The sequence below is a fragment of the Hypomesus transpacificus genome, chromosome 10 (genome assembly GCF_021917145.1).
Source record: "Hypomesus transpacificus isolate Combined female chromosome 10, fHypTra1, whole genome shotgun sequence".
NCBI lineage: Eukaryota > Metazoa > Chordata > Actinopteri > Osmeriformes > Osmeridae > Hypomesus > Hypomesus transpacificus.
This window is the reverse complement of record NC_061069.1, coordinates 4,031,790-4,059,468: the sequence shown is the minus strand read 5'-3', so window position 1 is coordinate 4,059,468 and position 27,679 is coordinate 4,031,790. Positions and strand designations below refer to the sequence as shown.

The 27,679-nt window shown below is 47.7% G+C and overlaps 2 protein-coding genes across 3 annotated transcripts; one reads left to right on the top strand and one right to left on the bottom strand.

The window, feature by feature from the left end:
* Positions 1-68: 68 nt before the first annotated feature.
* Positions 69-11,052, bottom strand: miga1 (mitoguardin 1). Its single transcript, XM_047028136.1, has 16 exons — positions 10,909-11,052; positions 9,333-9,513; positions 8,078-8,249; positions 7,369-7,490; positions 7,008-7,140; positions 6,730-6,866; positions 5,474-5,594; positions 4,791-4,891; positions 3,027-3,145; positions 2,649-2,721; positions 2,473-2,559; positions 2,269-2,367; positions 1,969-2,103; positions 1,816-1,869; positions 1,584-1,700; positions 69-1,402 (listed from the first exon to the last, which is right to left on the bottom strand). The coding sequence occupies exons 2-16, from the start codon at positions 9,432-9,434 to the stop codon at positions 1,184-1,186; spliced, it is 1,791 nt and encodes a 596-aa protein (XP_046884092.1). The 5' UTR covers positions 9,435-9,513; positions 10,909-11,052; the 3' UTR covers positions 69-1,183.
* Positions 11,053-11,494: 442 nt separating this feature from the next.
* usp33 (ubiquitin specific peptidase 33) lies at positions 11,495-27,332 on the top strand. 2 transcript variants are annotated; one of them, XM_047028130.1, is made up of 24 exons: positions 11,495-11,572; positions 14,549-14,658; positions 14,839-14,892; positions 15,070-15,132; positions 17,334-17,486; positions 17,772-17,880; positions 18,120-18,189; positions 19,042-19,155; positions 19,302-19,380; positions 20,236-20,692; positions 21,009-21,155; positions 21,256-21,368; positions 21,475-21,647; positions 21,837-21,907; positions 22,024-22,057; positions 22,153-22,198; positions 22,367-22,547; positions 22,733-22,859; positions 23,059-23,228; positions 23,564-23,645; positions 24,086-24,194; positions 24,791-24,893; positions 25,586-25,654; positions 26,116-27,332. In XM_047028130.1, the coding sequence occupies exons 2-24, from the start codon at positions 14,575-14,577 to the stop codon at positions 26,271-26,273; spliced, it is 2,766 nt and encodes a 921-aa protein (XP_046884086.1). In that variant the 5' UTR covers positions 11,495-11,572; positions 14,549-14,574; the 3' UTR covers positions 26,274-27,332. The 2 variants fall into 2 exon arrangements, with proteins under 2 accessions (XP_046884086.1, XP_046884085.1); XM_047028129.1 differs by having other exon boundaries at positions 11,499-11,693.
* Positions 27,333-27,679: the final 347 nt, after the last annotated feature.

Genomic DNA, 27,679 nt, shown 5'->3' with positions numbered 1-27,679 from the left:
CTAGGTTTAATGGAACAAAAAGAATTGGAACTATCCACAGGGAATTCAATGTCACTGCAACACACATCTGTGGACCATTTTTATTTATTTTTTTAAACCAAGTTTATTTTATTACATTCCAATGTTGCCCAGATGACATCCCATATTGATGTCATCCCACGATATTGCTTTTAATGAACTGTAGTGACATGTCGTGTGTCAGTCACGGCATTGTCGTAGTTTTATTGGTTATGCCCACAAGGAACGAGAGTACAAACCAGCTTATAGGCGATACAACAATGAACAGGTGAGTACAATACATTCAATGACGAGACACAGGGCTGGAGCATCAGTACTAAAGACAGTAAGGCTTTATATTTAGTGTGCTCAAAGACCAACATGGTGACTGCCACAGTAGAACATGCCAGGGACAGCCTGACCAATGCAAGATTCCTCATTTCTAGTTTAATGCAAATAGTTAATATTTCTCCCAAATCTGTAGAACAGAATGGTACTATTGATGGGACCCCAATGTGTAACATGGACTTTCACCAAGAAAAATGTTACTTATATACCTGGTGCTCACTGTTTAGATTTACGTGAGTTACATAAAAGGTCTGGTAACAATTTGGGAAAGGATCACTTTTACAAGGCATGTTAGCAGCAATGTGAGGCCTTCGGTTATACAGTGAGCAAGGACTACAGGTCACAAAAGCAGACCAAGTCATATTTGGCCTAATGTCAGCTCCCAAACCAGACAACCTGCCCATGGTTCACTAGCTGATTAACAATGCAGGATACGACGCGGCAAACCATGACTTGTGTAAAGATATTAATATTACATATGATGTAAAATGATAATTTTAAGCTTAAAAATATAGATGTCACACATACCTTTCAAGTACAATAAAATAAATACTAAGATAAAACTGGTGGGCTAAACAGCACAGAAGATCCTTGTACGCTGTTAAGTACTATTCAATTTACAATGCATATCAATCACCTTTTTGTCAAAACTGCAAGTTTACACAAACGCTATCGTAGGGAAAAGTAGAACATCCACATTTGACGTGCATTGAAATGGCACTGTAACGAGGGTGAGGTGGCGAGACTGCACTTCTGAAGAACGATGGGGGGGCGGGGGTCACCATCAGAACAGGTGAGTCGCCGTCATGGATGTTTGGGGGGGGGGGGAGCGGATCTCCTACAGTACGCGTGCCTCCAGGGGGGCACTAGGCACCGGAGTCACCTGGGGGCCGACGCAGCCGTTGAGGTGGCGCAGGGAGTCGGCCCCCAGGTAGGCCAGCAGGAGCTCGGAGCGCCGGTGGAGCAGGTGGAGCATGTCCTCCGCCAGGCTCTCCGCACTCGAGTACCTCACCTTCTCCAGGTCGAAGATATCCTTCAGGAAGTACACCACCTGGTCCTGCGGGGGAAAAAAATGAGCGGTTAACCATGAGACACCGAGTTAAGGAGTTGGAGGGGCAAGACTGGTGCTTGACATGGGATTTCTGACATCAGGATCAGTGGTGCAGTCTGGTGCATCACACGTATGACGCAGACGACACCCAGGGTTCAAAGTGCGGTAGGACCAAGCTGAGCGTTACCTTGAAGAAGCAGCAGAAGTCGTGCAGGGAGCTCTTGGGCCCCAGGAAGCCCCATGCCAGGACGGGACTGATCTGCTCACACACCGCATAGACATGGGCAATGAATCCATCAGGCACCTGAGGACAACAGATAGGAGATATTCTCAATTGCTGTGGTAGACAGAACTGGTATTGATGACAACTTCCTGGGTGTCGGGTAGGGGGGGGGCTGTTCATTCAGGCAGTCCTGTACCTTCATGTGCTGCCTCTTCTGCTTCAGCACCGACCAACAGCTCGATGCCACAGCCTGTGGATCCAAAACGGGGCCAACGTGAGTGGAAACGCCGGAACAGAAACGCACAACACAAGTCACTGTGCTGACATTATGCTCTCCTGCCAAACTCACCGTCTCTTTGAAGGAGTTGTTGAGCCAGCGGTTGTTGACCACGTTCTGGATGGAGATCGGCGGGTTCTCGAGGTCCTCAAAGGAGTCCATGAGGATAAAGTCCAACACGATGTCGTAGAAGTTCAAATGCTTGACCTGCCCCATTGATGGACGAATGGAGGATCGGTTTAAGAGGCATCTAGTATGGCTATATACTTGATATAACCCAGTAAACGGTGTTTAATTTTAAGATGTATCAATTATGGATGAAGGGACTGCCAATATGTCCGTTTTGGGTGCTGGTTTCCAGTTTCGTCTCACCCCTCGTGTGGCCAGCTCCACCTCTGTGTTCTCCCAGTGCTCCGGGTGCTCCAGAAAGGAAATCATCTCCTCAAACACTTCCTCGAATCTCTTTGGGCTCTGTCGGCCGATAAGAGTCCCAGTCAGTTGGTCAGGTTGACTTTTTGCGTTCAGCACGTCTACATAAGGACAGTCACGTTTTCACGTGTGGGTATCTTGTCTTACCTTACGTGCTTTTACAATGATGGAAGACAGGGTCTTCTTCCCCGTGTCAGCCAGAAACGTCCTCGTTGCTCTCTCACACAGGATAAGCTGCAGGTGACAGACCATAATAATAAGTACACAATATCGACGTGGCACAACTGTTCTATTGTCATAGTGAACATGGTTGAGATGTATACCTGGCACGCCTGCCTCACACAGTGCAACTTGGCCAGGAAGTCTGTGTCCCCGAGACATTCCAGCATCTCAGTCCTGAATACAAGAAAGGGACATTCCAATCGTCGACACAATGCCACAACCACCGAATAACTCGGTCTTATCTTTCATCTTGACTGGTACACAGTGAACTGCCAGGAAGGACATAGCACAAGTATACGATCACCTGAGTGATGATCTGAAAGGCCCGTGTAGAAGAAACAGTCAGTGTACAGTGGTAAAACCGTCGTAGAACGGTGGTTAAACAGTCGTAGTACGGTTGTGAAACTGTCGTAGTACGGTGGTGAAACTGTCGTAGTACGCTGGTGAAACTGTCGTGGTACGGTGGCCGTGCGTCCTACCTCAGCACCCTGCAGGAGATCTTCCCGTCCTCAGCCATCTGCAGTGCCTCCTGGTAGAAGGGGGAATGGCCCAGGGAGCCCAGGACACCGACACTCCTCATCTCCCTGTGTTCAGACAGCTGAGGTCCAGCCAGGGGAGGGAGAGGGGGGAAATGCAGTCATGGATGTGGAGGGGAGAGAGAAGGTTCTGTAAGAGCAAAGTACGCCCCTGATGAGCCCTATGGTGCTCACTGTAAAACAGTGGAGCTGTGGGTCTTGAACCTGAGAATCCCTTGAACTTGAGACACGACGACCCTTCTAGCCACAGATTAGAGTCTAGGGTCAAGTCCTAGGTTGGTCTGGTTAAGACCAGGTCTGACATTACTGAGAACAGCTACTGTCTTGGTCAAACGTACCGAGTCTAGAAACCAGACACGTCGAAAAACCAGACAGGTCCCTGCACTCCATTTTGATTACAGACAACACGGGATGGCTTGCTTCTGAGCAGCGCGCTGGTGGCTCAGATGTAGGAACGTTTAATGCTATTTATAGAGGCCTCCTCCACACGCCACAAGAGCGCTGACCTACCTTTAAATGGTGGAGCTTTAACTCGGCTCTCCCCAGTCATAAATGGCACAACTGGTCAGAAGTTTACATAAAGATGGGACCTGAAGCATCCTTATAAGGGTTGGCATTTTTAATACAATCTACAGTCTTTAATAATACAATTAATATATTTAAAATCAAATCTAAATCTCTTAGGGAAGTTGGGGGTGGGGGGGGGTCAGATGGCTGAGCGATTAGGGAATCAGGCTACCAATCAGAAGGTTGCCGGTTCGATTCCCGGCTGTGAAAAAAATGACATTGTCCCTGGACAAGGCACTTCACTCTACTTGCCTCGGGGGAATGTCCCTGTACTGTCGCTCTGGATAGGAGTGTCTGCTAAAATGACTGAATGTAAGTTAGAAACAGAGACTCCTGACTGCGAGAGCAAGGGCAGACCAACCTCCTCCTGGGTTCATCAGTGAGGAGGAAAGATGACGGGGCTACCCTGGGTTATTTAGAGCGTTTTAATCAGACCGCCCCCTGGGAACAGCGTCACTGCTCTCCTATACAGTCCAATAGCTCCTGACCTAACCCCCTGTCACACATCCACCTCCAACATTACACACCATGGAGGTGGAGAGAGGACACATGCACACGCCGTCATGCAGCGTACTGTGGGGCTGGAGCGTACTACAGCTGAAGTAGTGTACTACTATAGGGGAGGTAGTGTACTACAGCTGAGGTAGTGTACTACAGCTAAGGTAGTGTACTACAGCTGAGGTAGTGTACTACAGCTAAGGTAGTGTACTACAGCTGAGGTAGTGTACTACAGCTGAGGTAGTGTACTACTATAGGGGAGGTAGTGTACTACAGCTGAGGTAGTGTACTACTATAGGGGAGGTAGTGTACTACAGCTGAGGTAGTGTACTACTATAGGGGAGGTAGTGTACTACAGCTGAGGTAGTGTACTACTATAGGGGAGGTAGTGTACTACAGCTGAGGTAGTGTACTACTATAGGGGAGGTAGTGTACTACAGGTATAGTAGTGTACTACAGCTGAGGTAGTGTACTACTATAGGGGAGGTAGTGTACTACAGCTGAGGTAGTGTACTACAGCTAAGGTAGTGTACTACAGCTGAGGTAGTGTACTACTATAGGGGAGGTAGTGTACTACTACAGGGAAGGTAGTGTACTACAGGTATAGTAGTGTACTACTACAGGTGTGGTGTATTACTTTACCTCGGCGGCAGACACAAAGGAGTCTGTGGAGGCGATGCTGGTGGAGTCTCTCAGGCAGGGGTCGTCCAGCTCGTCCCGCCCCGACATGTCTGGGTTCTGATCTGGGACAGGAGGACACGGCACAACACCTCAACCTGTCAGAGCACGGGAGCCATCCGGGACTGGCCAATCGGCTCCTTGAGAACGAGTTGGAAAGACTGTTTTCCTTGTGCGTGAACTACAGAGATGTGTCTGAGAAAAGCAGTGTAGAGCAGGAAGAGTGCTTTGGCCTGATGCCAGCAGACACATTAGCAGCACTGTGCTCAGTGCATGGACAGAGGTTAACTGCTACTGTTAAGCACACTGGGCTTGAGAGAATGTTATGACTGTGGTTAGCCAGGGGAGAGCTGCCTTTAGGAACTCTAAATGAATCATCTGTAAAACAGACTTCTAGCACTTATACTCTTCCGTGACACTAGGATTATAATACCTGGATATCACTCTCAAATGTGTTTTATACACAGAGGGGGAAAGCATAACTTATCGTTAGCCTCTGTGTACTCAACAGCAGAGGTAAAAGGGCCTCAATGACAGGTGACAGCTGTTGTCACAAAAGTTGGCCCACAGCCGATGTTTATCAAGGAAGAAGACAAGTGCCCTTGACACTGTGAGTGTGTGAGTGTGTGTGTGTGCGTGTGACTCACTGCTGTTGCAACGGGAGGAAGGTTCGGACATTCCCAGAGCCCCCTCAAATTCCTCCTGCAGGCGGTAGGCTCTCTTCAGCAGAGACTCCAGCTTCAGGATGAACTCTGCACTGATGAGGTCCTGGGGACACACATACACACGCACGTTTAACAACCACGACCTCACACATCTGACCCACTGTCAGGGTGCTTTCTTTCTACATGTGTTCTCTCTCCACATATGTCTATATTGATAAGACAAAAATATATATTCACGGACAAGACGTGTGCTAAAAGGGTGTTGAACCAACAGAAGACGGTGCCGACTGGCAACGTCACTTTTTTAGATTAGTAGGTTACGGTTGGTAGTTGGTCCAGGTTATTTATAGACGAGCCTTAAACTGTGTATTGGATTGACCTATTTGGAAGGACACTGGTATGTTTCCGTACAGTGTGGTCGTACACTATCTTGCCCAAGTACCCCAGGTTGGACCTAAAGCTTAAGGTAGGGATAAACATCCAAACCAGAGTAGGGTATTTCCCACAGCGACACAAACTACCAAGCTCTCTCTGCAGGTGGAGACATCTTACAGTAATCTGTACTAAACCCCCCGGGGGGGGGGGGGGGGGGGGGGGGCTCTGTTAGGAAGCCCAGCCCCACACACAGCTGCTGTTTGGGTGCCAAACATTCAGGTCTGCCCTCCCAAGCCTTCTAATCACTCTGTGACCTCAAGACAGGTAACGCTAGCCTAGGGGCCATCGTGCAGGCCTCACAGCACGGGTTATGTCAGTGTTGGATTACGAAAGGCTTTTCACACGCTGGACGTCCATCTATTCCATCTCCAGCTTAGACAGCATGCAGCACGCCAAGACTAACTATTAGATGTTATTGGTCAACGGCCCCTCAGAGAGCGAGGCACACGGGGGGAGGTGTGCTTCCAGAGAGACAAGGAGACAAGTCAGTCTTCTCCTCAGGAATCATTAGAGTGCATCCATTGACTTCTTCGACGAACGTTAATGATATTGATATTTCGGCATTAGACACGCCACAAGTGTTCCCTCCTCTAAGCACGGTCAGTCATAGTACATTCCTGTAGACGTTATACATCATAGGCCTTACATCTAAATCATTTTGACCAACCATAGACATTTCCTGTATATGTTTTGTGACAAACCATAGATAAGAGATGGCAACCACCGTTTCTTGGCGTGTGCTTATGTGACACTGTACAACGCGGGTACAGAGTGGTGCGCAGGGCTGGTGTGGGCTGGCTCACCTCCATGCTCTCCTGGGCGATGGCATCTCCGACCCCCAGTCTGACGGAGGAGCAGCTGGCCTCGTCCTCAGCCTGTCTGCTCCTGAACGTCAACGCCTGCTCCCACCTCCTCACAGCCTCCTCAAACAGCTCCATACCTGGCCGACACACGCACGCATATATTTACCCAACATCCACCTCTCGTCTCTGCACTGAAGGCATTACAGACTCGGCCGCACGGTACACAGAGTGTGTGGGTGACTGTGTGTGTGTGTGTGTGTGTGTGTGTGTGTCCTTACCCATGAGGTACAGGTTTTCTGGGGTGGTGACAGGAATGTTGACCACATTGTAGATGTCGTCGTCGGCCTGCCTGTCCCAGCAGCTGGAGCCGTTGGCGCACGTGCAGCTACTGGAGGAGTTAATGCTCTTCACCTGGGGAGGGACACACACACACAGAGTCATCCCTGAGCCTCAGGTCAACACACACAGTTACCGCCCTAACCCGTATCACTCCAGCTTTCCCATCTGGGTGGGATGACATCACGGGCGGCTCAAATTCCTCCTGTAGGCGGGCGGATGCTGATGGTCTGCTGATAAGGAGCTGGTCGTGTGGAAGGCTGGCGAGGATGTGGAGGTGTGTGTTTCTAACGGGCTGTGTACCGAGGTCAGGCTCTGGAGGGATCCAGACAGCTTGCTGTACGGCCCAGCCATGGGCAGGAGGCCGCACGAGTACCCGTTCTTGGAGTTGAGGGACAGGGTGAGCTGCTGCCGACTGCCGCTGTCTAAACAGAGAGAGAGCACGAGAGAGACATGGAGGGTTACTTGGTGTCGAGGTTGTGTAGAAAAGTTCATGTGAGTGGGCTCTCTTCCACCACCGCCTCCACCACCAGCGCTCCTCCTATCAGACCTGCTCACATGAGAAGCTGGAACAGCAGCCTGCCCTGCCTTTTAGTTGCAAGCTGAATCCTCTCCCTGCTGCCTGTGCTACAGTTTACAGTATCACTGGGGTAACTGCACGAGTCTATACAGGCTAAGCGGAGTGGTTCATTTTCTACTGCACGGCCAAGCAAGTAAATCATCAAGCAACATAACGTTCACTTACATAAAGTACATCCTCTTGTTTTGTATATTCTGCATTGTGCCCGTTACTGTAGCCTTAACAGAACAAGTCCCCCCCACACAGAATCAATACAATCCTACTCTACTCTTGATGAAGTCTGTGAAAGACAGCATGGGCAAAAAGCGACCTGTGTACCCACTTGATTCTGTCCCTAAACGCTGGATCAAAACACTACATTAGGCTCAGCAGTAGGGGAGGCGCTGCTCAAACGAGGATCCCCGAGCACGTGGCCCTGACAGCAGGCCGTACCTTTCTCCAGGTGGACTGGGGAGGGGAACTCAAACCCGGCCTGCTCCCACTGGGGCGGCAGGGCCTTCTTCCTGCCCTTCCTCCTCTGGAAGTGGCGCGCGAGGAAGAGGAGGGAGACGGCCCCGAAGGCCGTGGCGGCCATCAGCTTCTTGGTGCCAGTGCTGAGGTGGACCTGAGGGGAGATGAAGAGGACACGATCAGTCTGGTACTCGAGAGACACCCTCAGTCTGGTACTCGAGAGACGGACGCAGGCGGGAATTGGAACTGGAAGGATTACATTCTATCTTGTCAAGCAAAGACATCCAGAGACTGTGTGAGACATAATTGGCATCAGGTGGGGACGTGACAATCTGCATAAAACCCTGTCAGCCCTGGCACTGGTGGCATGTGTGTGTGTGGGGGGGGGAGTTGAAAGAGAGCATGGAAAGCATTATAGTCTGTCATTATGAAACAAAGAGCTTCATATCTGTTTGAGCCCTTTTAAACTCTTATGCAGTATGTATAGAATTGTATTCACGGTAATGGTAAAGGGGCTTTAACACAGAGCCTTCTACATTAATAAAGTTGCTAATAGCGAAATAAAAGACGGCATAAGGCGCGGAGAAAGATGACAGCTGTGACATTCACTTCCAAACCCTGGCTCTTCCTGTCTAATGGAACAAGATACGGATTGTTTAAAACACAGCTAGTTCACACCAGCAGTTCATACAAGGTCTCTTTCCTGTCATCAAACCATGTGGCTAACAAACATCCAACATGCTCCCACAACATCCCAGCTGACATTGGAGACGACACGGCGACGTGGCTCCAAACACGGACACAAAAGGCCAATGTGTCTCCACAGCAACAACACCTCACCCCTGTTATTAGAAGCGATCAAGGTGAGTCGCTGGCCAAGGTCCCTCCTCTCAAAGCCCTTGGCTTAGGCACGGTCAAAACAAACAGTAGGGGTTAACCAGACACATGACCTGTGATCTTGTTTAGTGCACACTTCCTGACATGGTGCACTCGTCAGAGGAGGTAGAGAAGACTGGGGCAGGCTCACTGCTGAGCCAGAGGCTGGAGTTCATATCGGAATTCGCACCACGGCTGATGAGGAAGACACTTGTCATCTAGAAAACGTTCCAACGCATTTCATTTCAGCTTAGTTTTACGGGGGTGCGAGTACAAAGGACTCGTTCAGCTTCCTTTGAGTGTGTAAGACCTGATGTAGAACCACTCCAGCACTGGACCGCCAGAGACTTGCCTTCCTCACCTGCGCTAGGGAGTTGTAGACCGAGAGGGGCAGGTCCACCACCCGCAGAGCAGCCACCTTGAAGGACAGTTGGGAGCTATTGAGTGTGTCGTCCGTCATCATGGCCGTCTATCCATGTCCCTGCAGGTACAACGCTCTTAACCTGTTCCCAGTGCCATCGTGCTCCAGAGGGGCTGGGAGGCTGTGGAAGATGACAGACATGGCATGAAAGGTTATAACCTTGGGGTAGCTCTGGCGGAAAGAGAGCATAGTCTTATTACTACATAAGAACCGTGACACTGGCCTGTCACACTAAGTTCATGTAAATTCAATCCATGACCATACACTCATAAGTAACCTTTTCTCTCGATAAATCATTACCTTCACTATTAATGTTGACCATTATAAAACACTATGGTAAATATGCATTAACAAATAAGTCAGGTGTCCAAGGATGAGATGCTGATGCTATTCAGCTGATGTGTTTCAGATATCTGATAGTAAAAGCCAGTAGATGGTGGCATTACTATTTGACATGATTTTGACGTCAGAAAAGTCTCCAAATAAAACTGGAATAAACTACCAGGAACTAATTCTTCTTTCTGAAATTAAGTCTAATGGCTGTCTTTGGTAAAGTCAACTGCTAATATTACTCCTATCAGATAGGTAATCTTGAACCTGTCCGCTTGGCACGACAATGCAATACATCCAATTATATTGACATGAGAAAGCACTAGGTTTTTAGCCTCTCGTGGTGCCCAATCCTGGTCCTCGAGGGCTACTGCCCTGCATGTTTTAGATGTTTCCCTGCTCCAGCACACCTGTTTCAAATGAATGGGTCGTTATCAATCTCTGTGGAAGCCGGGTAATGACCATTCATTTGAATCAGGTGTGCTGGAGCAGGGAAACATCTAAAACATGCAGGACAGTGGCCCTCGAGGACCAGGATTGGACACCCCTGGCTATACGTTTGAAGCCCTCTTCCGAGCTCAAAACAACAGGGCAATGGATATACAATATAGATGCGGGAAGGCCATTTGATAGCAACGTCATCCATTCATCTCGATTGCCCAATGCCCCTAGTCAACAACTACTACAAAGTAGAATGCGACTCAGCTTGTACTTAATTCGCAGTGTGGACTGGGATTCGATCTAAGTTGACAACCACAGCAATTCAACATATGGTCAGCTGGGGATCGAGACATGGCCAGCAGCATGCCTGACATTACAGGTTTACGCAGCTAGCATCTATCAATAACTCGCCTAGCTATATGGAAAAGAGACTTTAAATCAAAATGACAAATCAATACAAAATTACAATTGTCAAGCTGTGCAATTTAGCCACTGGTCAAGGAGGAGGCAGAGGAGTAGTTGCAGATTGCGTCGTTTGTTAAATACGACCCTGTACTAGCTAGCAACGCATTTCTGCCTCTCATGCCATGGCTTGCCAATGTTGCCTACTACTAGCTACGTATCAAGGCGAGCTCAAGACTTGCTAACAAGATAGCTAAAAACCTGGCAGTCACAACAAAAATATTAAGCAGTTTGACAAACTCAAACCGTTTTTTGGAATCTCCCCATTTTTTATTCTATTTACCTTTCAGTATCTTCACAGGGCCTCAGCTTTAGCTATCCCTCGCGCGACCAACTGGATGCACAGTAGACCGCCATGAACCGATGACAGCTAACTGAGCGAATATTTTCCTCTGTGTTGAGTTCTACAAGCTAGATGCATTGGGTTTTCAAAATAAAAGCCAATTAAAATTGTAAATGTATTTGACCAGTTGGTGGCGCTTGGGCTGGGTTTCTTTCTTTCTCCACCGGCAATAGTCAGCCACCAGGTGGCACAACGATCCCCGAGGCCAGACACCTTTCTTCTGCGCCACAGGGCTTGCAGAATAACCAACAAACTTGCATAATCTAGAAAATGAAATAAAAAACATAGTTCTTTATAAATTGAGTAGGATCGTCATGTATGATATTGAAATTACACAAAGACAAGTAAACAACTTTACATCATAATGCATGGAACATCAAGGACATCACTTTTAAATATGTGTGACACTTATTCTGTTCAGCTAACATACCGGGTTTAGGCAAGGGACACTTGCAACACTTTGATGGAACCTACAACCTCCTTGGATTCTAGGAAATCCAACAGGAAACCCGTTCGTGGTGTAACCGGAAACCGTCGATTTGACTTGAGGGGCGTACACAACAGCAGCCAAGGTTTCAACCTGGAAGTTGTGGTTGTCTGAAACGTACGGTCTCGTGAAATTATTTTTGATTAACCATTCAAAATGTCAAGGATATATGTTAAACCTGTGTGCTAAAGTCATAACATTGGAAGGATTACGGAATACTGTTATATATTACGTGCAGGTAAGGACATTGGATTCTGCCTGTCACTGCTGTGCTGGCTAAGCTATAGTGCCTAATGTCAGTGCAGGCAGTCACACTGCAGTGGTTGACGAAGGCTCTAACGCGAGTAGCTAGCTCTATAGCTAACAGCCCTACTAGCTAAACTAGCCAGCTAGCGACGTGTGAAATGACTTGCAACATTGCTAGGATGACTTGCTGTCTAATCTGGGAAATTGGCTCGTTTACGCAACCCTGAAGGTTCTAATAACTATATATTTTGAAGCTGGCTTCTTAGCTTTGTATCTATCGCTAATTCAGACTTGGACACAGACCAAGTGTGCTAGCTCTAGCGGCATTTTTAGCTTTGTTTGACAGCTCGTCAACGCAATCACTTCATACTGTTAGCTAGTGCTAGTTAGATCACTTAACTAATACCTTTACTGTCTTGTTTTCCCGTTCTGTCGCACACGTAATGTTGGTCTTTTTCAAATGCAAACTGCCTATCATACGAGGTATTTTTCTGTGTTTATATTGAACGGTTAACGTCAACAATACTTCTAACAACTGAACGAAGTGCTTGACTTAAGACGTCTGCTTTTCTGGCTACTATTAGTGGTTATTAGGTAGCCTACTGTATGTCTCGTAAGTCTACCGGTTTAGAGTTACAGTAGTTCTCTGATTGATACAAACGATTGAATCTATATTCCACGGCTCATGTAGCTTCCATATTGTAATCAACAGGCAGATGCCCCACCCTGAACGATAAGAAATGTGTGGATTCTCAACTGAATAAGTGAACTGGCATTCCACTTGGAAAAATGGGCAATATATCCAACTTTTTAAAGTCGATATAAAATGTCTAATCTTTCTCGTTTGCGTTCATTGGATTGCTCTGCTGGACAGTGATGGTAGTACAAAGGTCTCTATGCTCAAGGCACATTGATTATGATCTATACAAATAATATTAGAACTGGTATGTGGCACCGTTCCAGAGTGTTCAGTATTGTTTTCTTCACTAGCTCAATATTCATGAACGTAGCCCCTGTAGGTAGTTTTTAGATCAGGGAAACAGAAAACCAAAAAATGAATATGTAATTTAACACTAGTTAATATCCTGTCATTACATCACTTCCATTTAGAATCTGATCTAAACTAACACAGAGCCAAATTTGTGTTAAATTAGTTTATTTTCAGTAGTGCGTAATGTTCTTGAGCTGCAGGGCCACTAAAGACGTGTTGTAGGATGTAAATGATCCAACAGACTTGATTAATACACAGGCCCACTAGTATCTCTGCTGAGATGAGAAACCAGGTATTGATTTGTGCAGTCTTGGACATGACTGGCCTGCTGCATGTCTTGAACTGAAGCTTTACACTGTCTTGTACTTGCCGACACTACAGTTTTGCTGAGCCATCCGTCTAACAATCTATTTATTGAGTTAGGGGTGGAAGACTTCAGACATGAAGCTGCAGGTGTTATTGCAGCATAACTCCGACATCATAGAATGGTAAAGAAACTCCTAATAGCCAGACTCCACTGTGCAAAACCACTTTGATATCCCAAGACAGACTAGATTTCCTTTTTATTATCAGACCTTTTCATTTATTTTATCTGATTTTTCAGTACCTGATTACAACATGACTGAATGGCTCGGTGCATTATATGAGGCAGAGGACGTTTGTGGAGGCGACTCCTGACTTATCCTGGCCTTGTTTGGAATGACTGCTTGCAGCTGTAAACGCCGCTATTAGCCTAGTGGAGACACAACCATCAGGCCTCATTCTGCAACCTTGATAATGTTGATACGATGAATAGCCCCAGATTCTCTATTCATCAGTGCTTTTTTTGCTCCCATGCTGCACCCTACATCAAATACAGGCCTACTTTCCTTTGATAGTGCACATAATCATCCTCCCATCTATTTTCTCTTGAGAGCAACCCAACGAGCAGAAGCTGTAGTTCCCTTGCAGGGCTGCCTGAGGCAGGTATGCCGTTGGACTTTAGCACTGCATACTCCTGTTCTGCAGTGCTAACAGCCTACTGCTCACACCCCCACAGCGGAAGCATCCAGTGGCTCATGTCCTCCCTGCTCATGGGTTGTAGGCCTGTCTGCAGCCACAGCACTTCCCCTCTCAGTGGAATGGCTGATGGCCTCCATTACACCACTGCGGATGACAGCGGCTAAATGTTTCAACGCTCTGGCGGCTCCTTCAGATACAGGCCTTCCAAACTCAATCAAATGAGGAGTGAGAGTGCATACAGGAAGCCTACTACATGAAATATGGCTGTGTTTTTGCGTGTGCATTTGGTAAGGGAGAGACATGTTGGGAACCGATTTATAAATAAAATATTGTTAATCTATGGGTCTGTTGAGTAATCAAGTGTGCATGATTTAGGCGTCCTTTTTCATTAGATCATGCTGGGCTTAATCTGGCCTACCACTACATTTAAATAGTAATTAGTCTCCTCTGGCCTATTGACTGCTCAGTCAGAAATCAGTCCAGAAATGGCCAATAGCTCAGTCTGAACTCGGTAGTTAGGAGAAGGAGAAATGTGCTGGTGGAATGAGAGGAAGTCGTTTGTTGGTTTTTATGGACGTGAAAAACTTGTTGTGTGGTCTGGTTTGGGTATCAGGTTTCAGTCATCAGTCATCCTGCCGGTCTGTTCCACATCCAACAATAAACACTATAAATATCTCAGCCTACTGCTCTATGTCCGTTTGGGGTGTGGCCAGTGTGTCTAATGTTTTCTCCTGATGTTCTCTGATGATCTTCTTCACTGTAGCTTAAACCATTTTCTGTGTTCAAAGCATCATTTTTCTTTTTCGCCCCCCTCTCTCTCTATCCCTTCCCCCCCTTCCCCCCCTCCCCAACAGATCTGTGCAGGTGAGCCAGGTGAGCCATGCCAGCAGGGTCCAGTGGTGACTGTCCTCATCTGGAGTGTGTGGGCGAGATCACCAAAGAGGAGCTCATCCAGAAATCCCATGTGAGTGTCCCCTCTGTTCTGTCGTCACACAATCTCCATCATCTGTTTGTCTTTGAGATCCAGGCCTATTGTTTGGGATCGAGCTCCGACTGTGTGGCCGAGGCTGTCTCACCTGTTTGGTTTCGTGAAGTGGAGCCGATTTACGGAGACGTCACCGTTTGTTGTGTTTGTGTTTGTTAGGGCCAGTGTCAAGACTGCAAGGTTGGAGGGCCGAATTTATGGGCGTGTCTAGAGGTGAGTGGGCAGGGCTTGTCGAGACTATCACCTATACCTGAGACCTGCCGTGACAAGAAACCGGCCACTCAGCCTTTCCAAACGCTTCACTGGTGATCAAGAGGCGGAGCGTTTCACATAGACACAGCCACTCGTTTGAGAGCGTTGTTCTGCTGTAACCTGACTGTGTCTCTGCAGAATGGCTGTTCCTACGTGGGCTGTGGAGAATCTCACGCAGACCACAGCACCGTCCATTCCCAGGTGAGCAACCTTTGACCCCACGCAAGATGGCCTGTTAATCCTTGAAAAAAAAAGCAAAGGAGGAGAGAGGAAAAGGGGGCGTTGGACAACAAGGGGAATGTCAGAAGAGAATCCGTCATGCTGCACAACCATGAAAAACATTAGCATCCGACATAGTGCTATTTCATCAGCCGCTTCCCAGCATCAAACATCGTTCAGTCATAACTTTTTGGTCTTTGAAGCGCATGTTGTGAAAACCGTCTAGCTTGCAGAGCGCCTGATGAAATCCAGTTGAACTTCACTATTGGATCATTTATTATTAATGATTGTCTTGTGGGAGGGGGGAATGGTTCATTGCTTTGAGCTCCATAGAGGCCCTATAAACCCCTTGTCTGATTCTGGTGAAGCGTTAGTGTATTGTTTAAAAAGAGATTGACTGGGCCATACACAAGATAATATCCACCCACCATCATATCTTTCTCAAAAAAAGCACACAGACTTCACAATAGAAAAAAGAAAGAAAAAAAGTGCAATTCTGATTGGTCCAGGTCAGAAAAAGAAGTTTGCCCGGGATACGACCAGAGCAGGCTGCTAATAGCATTGCACCATGCCCCAGCACCGGAGGAGCTGTGTTGATCAGACACGCTGTTGTTCGATACTAGTGGAAGAAGTCTTCAATGGAAAAAGGCTGCAATTATGGGGCTTCTGGACTCCAGAGGGTAGGAGAACATGTTAGTGTGTGACTGGGTGTGGCATGAGGAAGAGTCTGTTGCAGGAATAGATCTGAGGTAGGAGAGGCAACGAGAAACCTCTGACCGCAGAACAACAATTGATTCCGACAGTAAATAGGATAGATTCCGTCAGCTTTTTTTTATTTTATTTTTTTACGGTTGAACTGCATGTTCAAGGTTGTAGCACTGCACTATTTCACCTCCCACACATTCGGGCTCAATTTGTGTTTGTAATTTCTCTCTCTCTGTGTGTGGGGGTTCAAGTGTTTAATATATAAGTGCCTTCTCTACAAAGCCAGTGGCCAGCTACAAACAGTCTGGTTAACTGACAACAAACATGTCTTATCTAGCTTGATTGAGTAAACGTAAGGGGAAGCAAGTAGAGAAGCATTTTCACGCTCTCACACTAAAGCTGGTTTCTTCTCTCATCGACAACTTGAGAAGTTGTGATGAACAGTCATCCGCTCTCAACACTAGTACTTGGTGCAGATAGACATGTCCGAGCAGCGAAAGTCAAAGGAGGGAATCTGAGTGAGTTGCTTCTCAAGTACTCTGGGGCACTATCTCCTCTATAATTATCTCTGCTGTTAGTTCCACACATGTTTTCAGGCAAGTACTGGCTATTGTACCATTTAAACATGAAATTATGATGGCAATACAAAGTACGGGTATTTACTGTATGGTATCGTCCCTACACAAGTAAAATAAGGAGTATCTTTGCGTCTCTCAGCCAAAAGGAAACATTTTCACAAAGCCAGGTCACGTGATGTCGGACATTATCGGTGACAAACTGTATAGGTATTCAGTGAACATATAAATCACCAAACTGGAAAAGGTCTCCTCATGAATTCTCTGAGGCTCCAGGGCCACCGCCAGCCCCCCTTCTGCCAGCCCCCCTTCTGCCAGCCCCCCTTCTGCCAGCCCCCCGTCCTGCTGTGTGACAGCTAATGCACAGGTCATGAATAATGCAGGCGCTGCTGGTCTGGCCGGCTGCTGCTCCTGGTCTGTCTTGCCAGCCTCCCCTGCTGCCTGCTTGCTGCCTGCCTGCTGCCTGCTTGTCTGCCTGTGCTGCAGCAGTAGGTCAGCAGAACTCGGCCATGATGGAGGGGTTTGGCCTCTCTGACTCCTGTAATCAGAGACTCAAGGCATGGAATCTAGGAACAAGTCTCTGATTACATAAAGGGAGAGTTCATCTATTAACAGTTGCCCATTGGGCCATTTGATATATCCCCGGGATATTATTGTGTTGTGAATGTACTGTTCCTGTAGGCGTTCCAAATATACTGTAAATTGACTCTCCAAAGAAGATGACTGTGAATAAGGGTTGGATCTGAGAAGCACCTTGTCGTTTTGTCCCTTTTTTTGTTGTTGCTCCAGCCCAGGAGGAAGGCAGTTTCGAGGGCTTAGGCTTTGATATTCAGTCTCCCAGAGAGATGCTGCTCGTTTGCTTACGTGTGTCGCTAATGACGGCGTTCCGACCCTCTTGTCCAGGAGACGCGGCACAACCTGACGGTGAACCTGACCACGCTGCGCGTGTGGTGCTACGCCTGCGGGAAGGAGGTGTTCCTTGAGCGCAAACTGGGGCCCCGGTCCCCCCTCGCCAACAACAAGCCCCTCCCCTCTCTGCACGCCACCACCAGCCAGGTAAGGACAATGGTGTTAAGCATCCTTAAGTCCCGTCCCTTTCCTAGAAGGTTCTCTAGTATGAGTGCTGTCTGATCGGGATTGACTTTGACTGTTGACAACCTCCGTTCGACGTTATGTAATCCCCCTTGTTGTTCCTTCACTATCGTGGGCTGAGACGGCTGATACCGTGCGATAAGGAATTCCATGGGCTCCTTGTTGTTGACATTCCAGGTTAACGCCGTGAGGTTTACTGTCTGTTTGGGCGATAAGCTTGATCAGGTATGCTGTGTGTGGGTGTTTTAGGAGAGCGGCCGTGCCCCAGGAAGCCCCACGTCTCTCAGAGTGCCCCCTGCTGGGGCCAGTGAGGACCTGGACATGGAGACGGAGGAGGAGGATGAGCTCCGCACGCGAGGTCAGAAGCAACGCCTCGCCGACTTATCTTCGTATAAGTATCTTCGCCGGCCTTCGTATCTTCGCCGGCCTTCGTATCTTCAACTTGTTTCTAGGTCATTCCAACTGAAGGACATTGTGGCACAATGGAGATATAAAAGACCTCAATACCTTGTGTGTTTGGCCTTGAGGATGTGTGTGACATCAGCAGATGGGTGTGGACTCCCCTGTGTTCAAGCGATGTGTGTTTCTGTCTCTCAGGCCTGACAGGATTGAAGAACATAGGGAACACCTGTTACATGAACGCTGCCCTGCAGGCCCTCTCCAACTGGTGAGCTTCACAGCTACTGGAAACCTCCTGAACTCCAAATCCCATAAACTATTGCTCGCCTGTGCCCACTGGGCCTGCCCACACTAAATTTTTCAACAGGTTCTATTTCAGTGGTCACTTCTATATTCTGCTCGCTGACTGAACCATAGCCCGGTTTGTTAGTCAGAGGGAACACCCTTGTGAAAATTGCTGCAGTGCACCATTTGAGACTAGAAATACGGCCTTTTGTATTTCCCCATAGGGCTTTTCGATCCAGTTGAACTATTCGGGTTCCACTCAGCCTTGTCTTTTTACTTTCTCCTCACCAGTTCCCAGATTTTATCTCCCATCTCTGAGTCTCTGTCTGGCGGCCTGGGTTTTTACGTATATTGGATTGCCCAGCTTTTTTATTTGAAATCGGTTGTTGCCGTAAACTGCCTGCACTGGGACTTTTATTTCAGTAACCTCAGGCTTTTACTCCTGCTTGGTTTTTCCAGCAATAGATATTCAGAGCACACGCTTGGAGAGAGAAGGGTGAAATAAAGTTACACCTGTGGCAATATTCTAAACAACGTGAGAATGTTTTCAGTGTCTGAACTTGACACATTACAGATATACAAAATCGGATGAGATGTAGATCAGAATTTGTAGTGAGCTTAAATTGAGCTTGTGTGGGAGAGTGTGATGCTGTCGCTTGTTTTTGAACACCGTTTATGTTCAAAGCTGGTAGTGGTCAAAGGGATTTTGCCCTAGTATGTGAAGAAAAAAATACTGGTGTAAGACGCAACACAATATATGTCCTTGTAAAAACAAACACAGAACATAGATGCTACTTATTTGGGTTCTGACATGTGTTCTCCCTCTGCCCTGTAGTCCCCCTCTGACTCAGTTCTTCCTTGAATGTGGAGGTCTGGTGAGGACGGACAAGAAGCCAGCGCTGTGTAAGAGCTACCAGAAGCTGGTGTCTGACCTCTGGCACAAGAACAGGTACGCCACTCTCTTCTTCACTGAAACAGTCGTATTCCTTTGGTCCTTTGGACTATTACCCCAACCAGGATGCTCCCAGTCTTGTTTTCCTTCTCTCTGTGCTGTAGTGAAAGCGTTTGTGAAACGTTGTTGTTGTGGTCTCGCAGGAACTCGTACGTCATCCCGACCACTTTGTTCCAGGGGATCAAGGCCGTCAATCCCATGTTCCGTGGCTATTCACAGCAGGTGGGTCATCTCAGGGCCAAAGAACACAGAATTTCAACTCGAGATGGAACACCCCGTCAACAGATACCAGAGCATCCAGTGTGGTCTCTGTGTTACTGTTCTCTGTGTGTTTATTCAGAACTGAAAAAACTGAACTTGGTCACTCATCCAGTTGCCAACATTCCCTGTGATTGTGTAACGTTAGGATTTTCAATCGTAATTCCTGATCTTGCACTTCATTTCTCCAGAGAGCCGTCTCCCACACAGAAATGACTTTATTTCATACTTGAGTCACCCCGGAAGATAACGAGGATTTTCTAAACTCGTCTTGCGCACATTCTTTCACACACACAGTCTTTAACCAAGCTCAATATGTTGATTCAATTCCGCCTGTGGTTTTAATGCAATATTCATTATGTATGAAAGCAGCCCTGTGTTTACGGCAGGCTGGTCTTGCCTTAATGTCACTAAGCAAGGCAGCAAGAGCATGCCGAAACCCAAATGAAGATATGATTAAGGGTCTGTTTCCTCTTGGCTTGCCAGTGTTTGTTCAGTCGCGTTAGCTGGGGAATATTCATTGGTCACGCCGCGCTACACCGAAACAGAGGCTACGGCATTAGCATCTTCATGAATGGAGGCGCACACAAGGTCCTGGGAGAGGGGATTTCAGAGGCCTAGCTCTCTTGATGGGACGGGACGTTCTCAATCCATGCTCGCTTGACTCGCGCATTCATTCCCAGTCTGGGGACAGAATGCCAGGGGAGCCCTAGATCATAAGGCCCAGTCAGACGATAGGACAAAGCACTTAAGCGCTGGGTCCGGAAGCGTTAGTTCAGAGTGATCTCTAATCTTCATCACCCCCCCCCCCCCCCGCAGGACTCCCAGGAGTTCCTGCGCTGCCTGATGGACCAGCTCCACGAGGAGCTCAAGGAGCAGCTGGTGGAGGCCGAGGAGCCGTCGTCCACCTCGCACGCCATCACCATGGACGACGGGCCGGACGAGGAGCACCACGGCCAGTCGGACAGCGACTTCCAGTCGTGCGAGTCGTGCGGGAGCAGCGACAAGGCGGAGAGCGACGGGCAGGGCGGGGGCGACGGGCGGGCGGGGGACGGCGCCAACGAGGCGGAGATGCTGATCCCGGATGAGGGCCGGGTCAACCGGGAGTGGCAGAAGGAGAAGAACTTGATCAACGAGGCGTATCGCTCGGGCGGCGGGGGGAACGGGGGGTCGGGCGGAGACCTGGACAAGGACGTGGACACGGCCGCCGACGGGGCCACGCCCATCATCAGCAGCCAGGGCACCATCAAAGTCCAGATCCAGGCCAGGACCACAAGTAAGACCTGCCAATGTGAACCCCGTCCAGTCGCACCCCAACACCCCGTGAGATCGGGAAGTTCATTGGCTCACGTGCTCGATCACTAACTTCAACAGCAAAACGTCGAATCGAATCAAAATGTGTTTGTATAGCCCTTTTTACAAGCAATGTCACAGAGGGCTTCACATACGCCCATAGAACTGCCCCACAACCAACTTAAACCCTCAAGGAAGACAAGGAAAAACTCCTACTTACTTAATACACTCACTAGACGCACTCAAAAACACACCACCCTAGCCCTTGCTAAACCAGTCTCGAACCTGTGTCCCACCAGCACCAGACTCCTTCCCAGAGGTCCAGGTGAGCAGCAGCGTGCGACCCCAGAGCCCTGTCTTCATGGAGAGCCACATTTCCAAGATGTCCAGCAGCCCCCCCAAGACCGCCTCCATGTGGCCGGTCATCGGCGCCAACCACAAGAAAGGTAACCGTCCTACTAGAGACTGCCCATGCTCCAGGTGCCCCCGGCGCTGCGGTGCCCTCCTAGGCTGAACGTGTCCGTGCTTTTCCTTGGTTCTTTGCAGTGACTACGTTCACGCCTCCTAAGAGCAGGCATCAGAGGAAGTACCGCAGCGTCATCTCAGACGTGTTTGACGGGACCATTGTCAGCTCTGTCCAGTGCTTGACCTGCGATAGGGTGGGTTTGTGGAACATATCGACGAAATGTCAACATGTCATAAGAAAAGATTTCACTCTTCATTTAACTATTGAATGCTAATGACTGTGTCTGCATTGGCGTTCAGGTGTCGGTGACTCTGGAGAACTTCCAGGATATCTCCCTGCCCATCCCAGGGAAGGAGGACCTAGCCAAGCTTCACTCGTCCTCCCACCAGACCTCCCTGGTCAAGGCGGGCTCCTGCGGGGAGGCCTACGCCCCTCAGGGCTGGATCTCCTTTGTCATGGAGTACCTTAAGAGGTGGGTCCCCCATCCACAGGGTCTGACAGATAACCTTACGCTGCTCCCTAGCCTCGACAGAACCGCAGGTGTGTAGGACATGAGAAGGCGCTCATTCGTGGGCCTCCCCTGGGGGAGAGGTGGAGAGCGTTCTTTGGAGCGTTTCTGACGCTTCTGAAACACTGTGCCGTTTGTGTTTCTGTCGTGCAGCTGGTTCTGGGGGCCTGTGGTCACACTGCAGGACTGTCTCGCGGCCTTCTTTGCCAGGGATGAGCTGAAAGGTAACCTTTTATTTCACTCTAAACGTGTACTTTTTTCCCCGCTGACGTTCAAGATCTTAATTATAAAAAATAAAAAAAATCGTTTTATTTATGGACTTTGCTTTGTGTATTCCTAGGAGACAACATGTATAGCTGTGAAAAATGTAAAAAGTGAGTATTTCATCTTACATACATGAGAGAATCCAAAGTTTAATCTGAGGGCTTCATGGAATATTTACACTGGGCCTTTTTTTGTGTGTGTGTAGATTACGAAATGGGGTGAAATTCTGTAAAGTTCAAAGTTTGCCAGAGGTGAGTGCTCAAATGCCAACGAAACAGGAACGAGTTCTTCTACACGTCGACCGAAGCAGACATTCACATTGGCTCCACGAGCACCAGCCACGTGTCTCTCTGTCTGTAGAAAGAGACAGAGGCCTGACATGGAAAACGAAACCTCTGGCCCTATTCCTCTTCCCCCAGATCCTGTGCGTTCATCTGAAGCGCTTCAGACACGAGCTGATGTTCTCCACCAAGATCGGCACCCACGTGTCCTTCCCCCTGGAGGGCCTGGACCTGCAGCCCTTCCTGGCCAAGGACAGCTCAGCCCAGACCACCAGCTACGACCTGCTGTCTGTCATCTGCCACCATGGCACTGCCAGCAGTGAGTTCCCCCCCCCCCCCCCCCCCTTCCCCTTATGGTCTTTTTATGCACCGTACTCAAGATGTGGTCTGTCCATAGCCCGAGCCAATATAGGTCAATGAAGGGAAGTGCACTGTCATTTGCAAGTGTAGTCAGTTGTTTTCTAGGCTGATGGGACTGACCCCTTGTCTGGTCTGACTGTACAGGTGGCCACTACATAGCCTACTGCAGGAACGACCTCAACAACCTGTGGTATGAGTTTGATGACCAGAGCGTGACCGAGGTCTCTGAGTCGTGTGTCCAGAACGCCGAGGCCTACGTTCTCTTCTACAAGTAAGACTTCCCAAGAGAACCTCCCCCTCGGAAGGTTAAGACCTAAGTGCAGGGTGAACCCGATCCTACAAGTTCCTAGTGCATCGTTGTCCGACATTTGTATTCACATGAATCATATAGTGTTATATTATTATAGTTGTCGATATTTTCTGGTATAGTAGCGTTGGCTTGTGGCAGTGATGTGTGTGTGTTTCTCCAGGAAGAGTAACGAGGACGCTGTGAAGGAGAGGCGGAGGGTGACGGGGCTGTTGAACATGATGGAGCCCAGCCTGCTGCAGTTCTACGTGTCGCGCCAGTGGCTCAACAAGTTCAAGACCTTTGCCGAGCCGGGGCCCATCTCTAACAACGACTTCCTGTGTTCCCACGGAGGTATGCTGTGCACCCCCTCCCCCCCAATGACCTCCTAGGCCCTGCCCCCTTCCTTTCTAGTCATTCCCCCCTCCCCCCGCCCCCTCCCTTCCCCAAGACTGTCGACTTTGATCTGAGCCAGAGATAGACTGCTTTGCCAAGGGCTTCAGCATAATCCCTGTAGAGTATAGAATACTTCAAAGGGATTTGCTGTCCTGTATTTGGATCATATTGTCAATAGACGTGTGTGGGGGGGGGGGGGGGGCGGAGTCTAAATGGATAGAGATGCCCATTTGAAATCTGGAAGGTAAACGCTTGGGGGCGCTGGTCATACGGGGTTGTCTTGTCGTCACCAGGTGTGCCGCCCCACAAGGCAGGGGCCATAGATGACCTGGCGGTGATGCTTCCTCAGAACGTGTGGGACCACCTGTACAGCAGGTAAGCAGCCTGCTGCCTGGGTGCACCCCTCTTCACCACTAAGCACACGGCCTCCACCTTATCGACTTGGGATAACAGGCACAAGCCTGTTTTTTACGCTTTAATAAATGGTAATTTTGTGTCTAAAAGCAACAATCACAGTAAATGCTGTGGTGGTGTGGTCATTAGCAAGCCTTGACTTTATTTACCTCAGGTGTGCACAGACTTGTCATGTGAGATGTGCTTCATGAACCACAATACTGTGCATTTTCGGTCGGGCTAGTCTGAACAGCTGCTATATAATAACCAAACTATTTCATGCAGCCGTGAAATCACATCTTGATGTCCCGCTGCATTTCTTTAATGGTCACAGCGAGGCAAATTTGTACCCCATGTACCATTGAGTGTATTTATTTATTTTTTGTGATGGATATAACCCATCTGGCCTGTTCATTGGGCAGGTATGGAGGCGGACCAGCTGTCAATCACCTGTACGTCTGCCACACCTGCCAGACAGAGATTGAGAAGCTGGAGAAGAGACGCAAGACGGAGCTGGACATGTTTGTCCGGGTACGTCTCCCCGCCACCACCACCTCCACCACCACTTACGCTATCACTTTACTCAGCTAAAGGACTGAGCAGTGACAGGGGCTGGCCTGGCACGTAGGGAGGTTATCCTAGAATAAAGAGACACGAGCTAAGCTGTGGAAAAACGGTGTGCCTGTTTGTTTTTTTGTTTTTTGCACCCTTAAATCGTTAATTATCGGACTGTGCTGGAGTCCTCCACTTCGCTGGGGGATCAGAGGTCTGAGTGTAGCAGAGTCATCATTAATGCATAGGAACAGATGCAGCGGGGCGCAGCTGTCAGACAAGTGAAGATTTTAATTGAAAAAAGGCGATGCAGAGAAAATGTTTTTAAGCGAGAGGCGTACTGTAGACTGTAGACAGCCATGTAATGTTAATGGCCATTTCAAAGAGCTGATGTCTAACTCAATTTCCTTTTCTCCATTCTCTTCCTCTTCCATTCTCTTCATCCCCATCTTGGCCCTGCCCATGTCTTTCTGCTCCCCCCTCCCCCTCCTTTCTCTCTCCTCCTCCGCATCTCCTCCTCCTCCTGTCACCTCCCCTATTTCCTCTCTCCCTCCCCTCCTCCTCTGCCTGTTCAGCTGAACAAGGCGTTTCAAGAGGAGGAGTCTCCGGTCGCCATATACTGCATCAGCATGCAGTGGTTCCGAGAGTGGGAGGGCTTTGTCAAAGGAAAGGACAATGGTGAGTGGCTAGATCCCTCGAGGCTCCTCCCCCATCCTGTTGTGACCTCAGTATGTGTTTTAAAGGGGGTAAATGCTTATAACTGTAGTGCCTTCATCTGGTAGTTAGGGGCTACTGAATTCTCCTGGAAGGAACAGCTTTCTAGTGTCCTCAAAAGAAAATGTCCATAATCATGAATCATGATCATGAAAACAGTTCCCATTTTCACAACATTGTATAAATAACATAACATTACGTTTGAAACAATGAAGAACTTGCTTATGATAAAATTTCGCAACTATAACTTGGACCGTGTTTTTGTACCTGGCGTAATAGAATCTCAAGGTTCTCCTTTCTTGTTTCATCTTCAAAAGGCCTCCCTTATTCATGCAGGGTGGCCCGTCACCACACTAAGACAGTGTCAGGATGCATTCCATTTCATCTGTCGTTCTCTCATGCTTTTGTTGCTTTGTGCCGTCATCTCTTTCTACTCTCTGAACTTAGATGCAGCAAGTATGCTACTGACGGTATCAAAAGCTAGTTCAATATTTGTTCTTCAAAGCTTTATAATCTGAGAGAGGACTTCTTGTTGGATGTTAACGAAATGCAGTCAAATGCAACTGTCCCTTTCAAACAGAATTATATGCAATAGCCTGTACTTGTGCCTTTCAATACCGACTAACGATTGTCTTTATATCCCATCTCCTTTTCAGATCCACCTGGCCCAATCGATAACTCTAAAATTGCCACCAACAAGAACGGCCATCTAACACTTAAACAAGGTGAAAAAGCCATTTTTTATGGAACTTGTATTAATTTAATTTGTTTTGATCTCAGCCTATTATCGACGGTACTGAAGCCAGTCCGCTTGTCCGTAATAGTGTTCTCCAAAATGGCACAGTTCTTTGTTCTCTGACTTCAGGCTGTGTTTGGAGGCCCATCTCTCTGTCTTGAACACTGCCTTATGTCTTGTGCCTTAGTAGAACTATGTGTGATGCTGCCTATAATGAACAGTGACATTTGGGGTCTGTTCAGTTAAATGGGCAGAAATGCTTTACCTCGTTATGTGTCATTGGGAACATCGAAAGGGTATGTTGGCAATGTTGAAATAAAAGGAAAGGCAGTATAGAATGGGGGGGAATTGTGGTTGTAGGATTAAATCTACGGAAGGGGAGTACCTTAGTGTTGATGTAGTTAAAGGTTACCTAAGGCGTATGCACAAATTGTCTGTTTGTATTCTCAGGTGCTGACTCTGGCCAGATCTCCGAGGAGACGTGGAACTTCCTGTATTCCATCCATGGGGGAGGCCCGGTGGTAACTGTTCGACCAAACATCAGCCACCAGGAAGTAGAAACCTCGCAATCAGAAGAGAAGATCGAGGTTGAGACGCGATCGATTTAAGAAACCCCAAGCTTGAAAGCCTTCCCTGTGAAGAAAAAATACATGAAAAGCCTTTTCATTTTGCACTTTTTTATTTCAAAAGAATTAGAGCAAAGGACCTGACTAGGATCACTACAAGACAGCTCTTGATGTCGGGAAGAGGGAATAAACATGTGTGAGAAGGTTTGTCATGCTTGTACATAAATGTATAAATCTCCCCAATTTCTATTAGCACTGTAGAATACATGTTGGGATGTCTCCAGAACCAAGCATTTAATTTTGTGTGCAGCTAAGGATTTACCTGAATGCCATGTGTTGTTTTTTTCATGACCAAAATAGGCAAAGTCCACCTTGTGGGTTGTACATGGTAAAGAATCACAATGTATCTTGTATATATTGACATGGTTCTCCTGTTATAAGAAAATGTTGTCCAAGTGAATGGTTTCAAAGTCCAAGTGCTGCCATTTTCCTTAAAGTGAAGAAAAATCTCAATTAGCAAGGGATACTAAGTACTAACTGAGTAGCCTCAGGAATTGTATGTTTTACACTGTACTGTAGACTGGCTAAGTGGCATGCTCAGGCATATGTCTGATTTGTATTTGAATGTACCAGTACTGATAGTGTATGGGTCAGGAGTGCTAGCACTTACTTGTTATTTATCCCTGAGGGGTGTGATTTACCATGATGTTAATAGACTTTTTGTAGAAAATATTTGGCAGGCCGAGTCTGTTAGAGAATGCATGCTTAGGGTGCACACAAGTAAATTAAAACCAAGTTGACCACAGAAAGGACATTATATTGCATGTAAATGCATAGCTGCTCTTGCTACATATGTATACAAGCGCTGTGGCTATCTTGTCTGAAATGTAATGAGCAGAATACTTAATGAGCTATCAAATCAATATTTCCATCAGCTATTCCAGTTGAAGGCATTCATTTCTGTATAGGGCATGGTGTTGCTTATGTGTTCACTGATGGGGGGGAAATTGAGAATGCTGCACATGCACTTGGAAAATTGCAATGAATACTAAACTATTCAATGATTTTGGCTGGCTGATATTAAAACCTGACAAATTCTAAGTAGTGTCATCACGTTGATTTCCCCAAACCACTGTTGGTGGTTGATTCAGAATGTTTCATTTTATGTTTGCATTTCCATTTGTGTTTTCATGGAGATGGTAGACGTCGATTATTTTCTGGTTATTTGACTGACGATATGACATCAATTTTCACTCAGTTACTTGTATTAATGGTCATGATTGAAATATCAGATTACTGAATGGGTTAGCCGATGTGTGCAAAATAATTTAGTTTATTTAATAACAAGGAAGCCCAACTGTGAAAGTAACTTTCACTTTGCATCCTTAACACCCACAGCCCACTGGGCTATGGACCACTCTCACACAGCACTACTGCCTGACAGTCAA

Excerpts from the sequence above, each read along its gene's own strand:
- miga1 (XM_047028136.1), bottom strand. The coding sequence starts at position 9,434 with ATGATGACGGACGACACACTCAATAGCTCCCAACTGTCCTTCAAGGTG. Across the intron at positions 2,560-2,648 it reads GTGTGAGGCAGGCGTGCCAG|CTTATCCTGTGTGAGAGAGC; the intron begins GTATACATCTCA and ends TGTCACCTGCAG. Across the intron at positions 1,403-1,583 it reads ACTTCTGCTGCTTCTTCAAG|GACCAGGTGGTGTACTTCCT; the intron begins GTAACGCTCAGC and ends TTTCCCCCGCAG.
- usp33 (XM_047028130.1), top strand. The coding sequence starts at position 14,575 with ATGCCAGCAGGGTCCAGTGGTGACTGTCCTCATCTGGAGTGTGTGGGC. Across the intron at positions 23,229-23,563 it reads CTTCCTGTGTTCCCACGGAG|GTGTGCCGCCCCACAAGGCA; the intron begins GTATGCTGTGCA and ends TGTCGTCACCAG. Across the intron at positions 25,655-26,115 it reads CCATCTAACACTTAAACAAG|GTGCTGACTCTGGCCAGATC; the intron begins GTGAAAAAGCCA and ends TTGTATTCTCAG.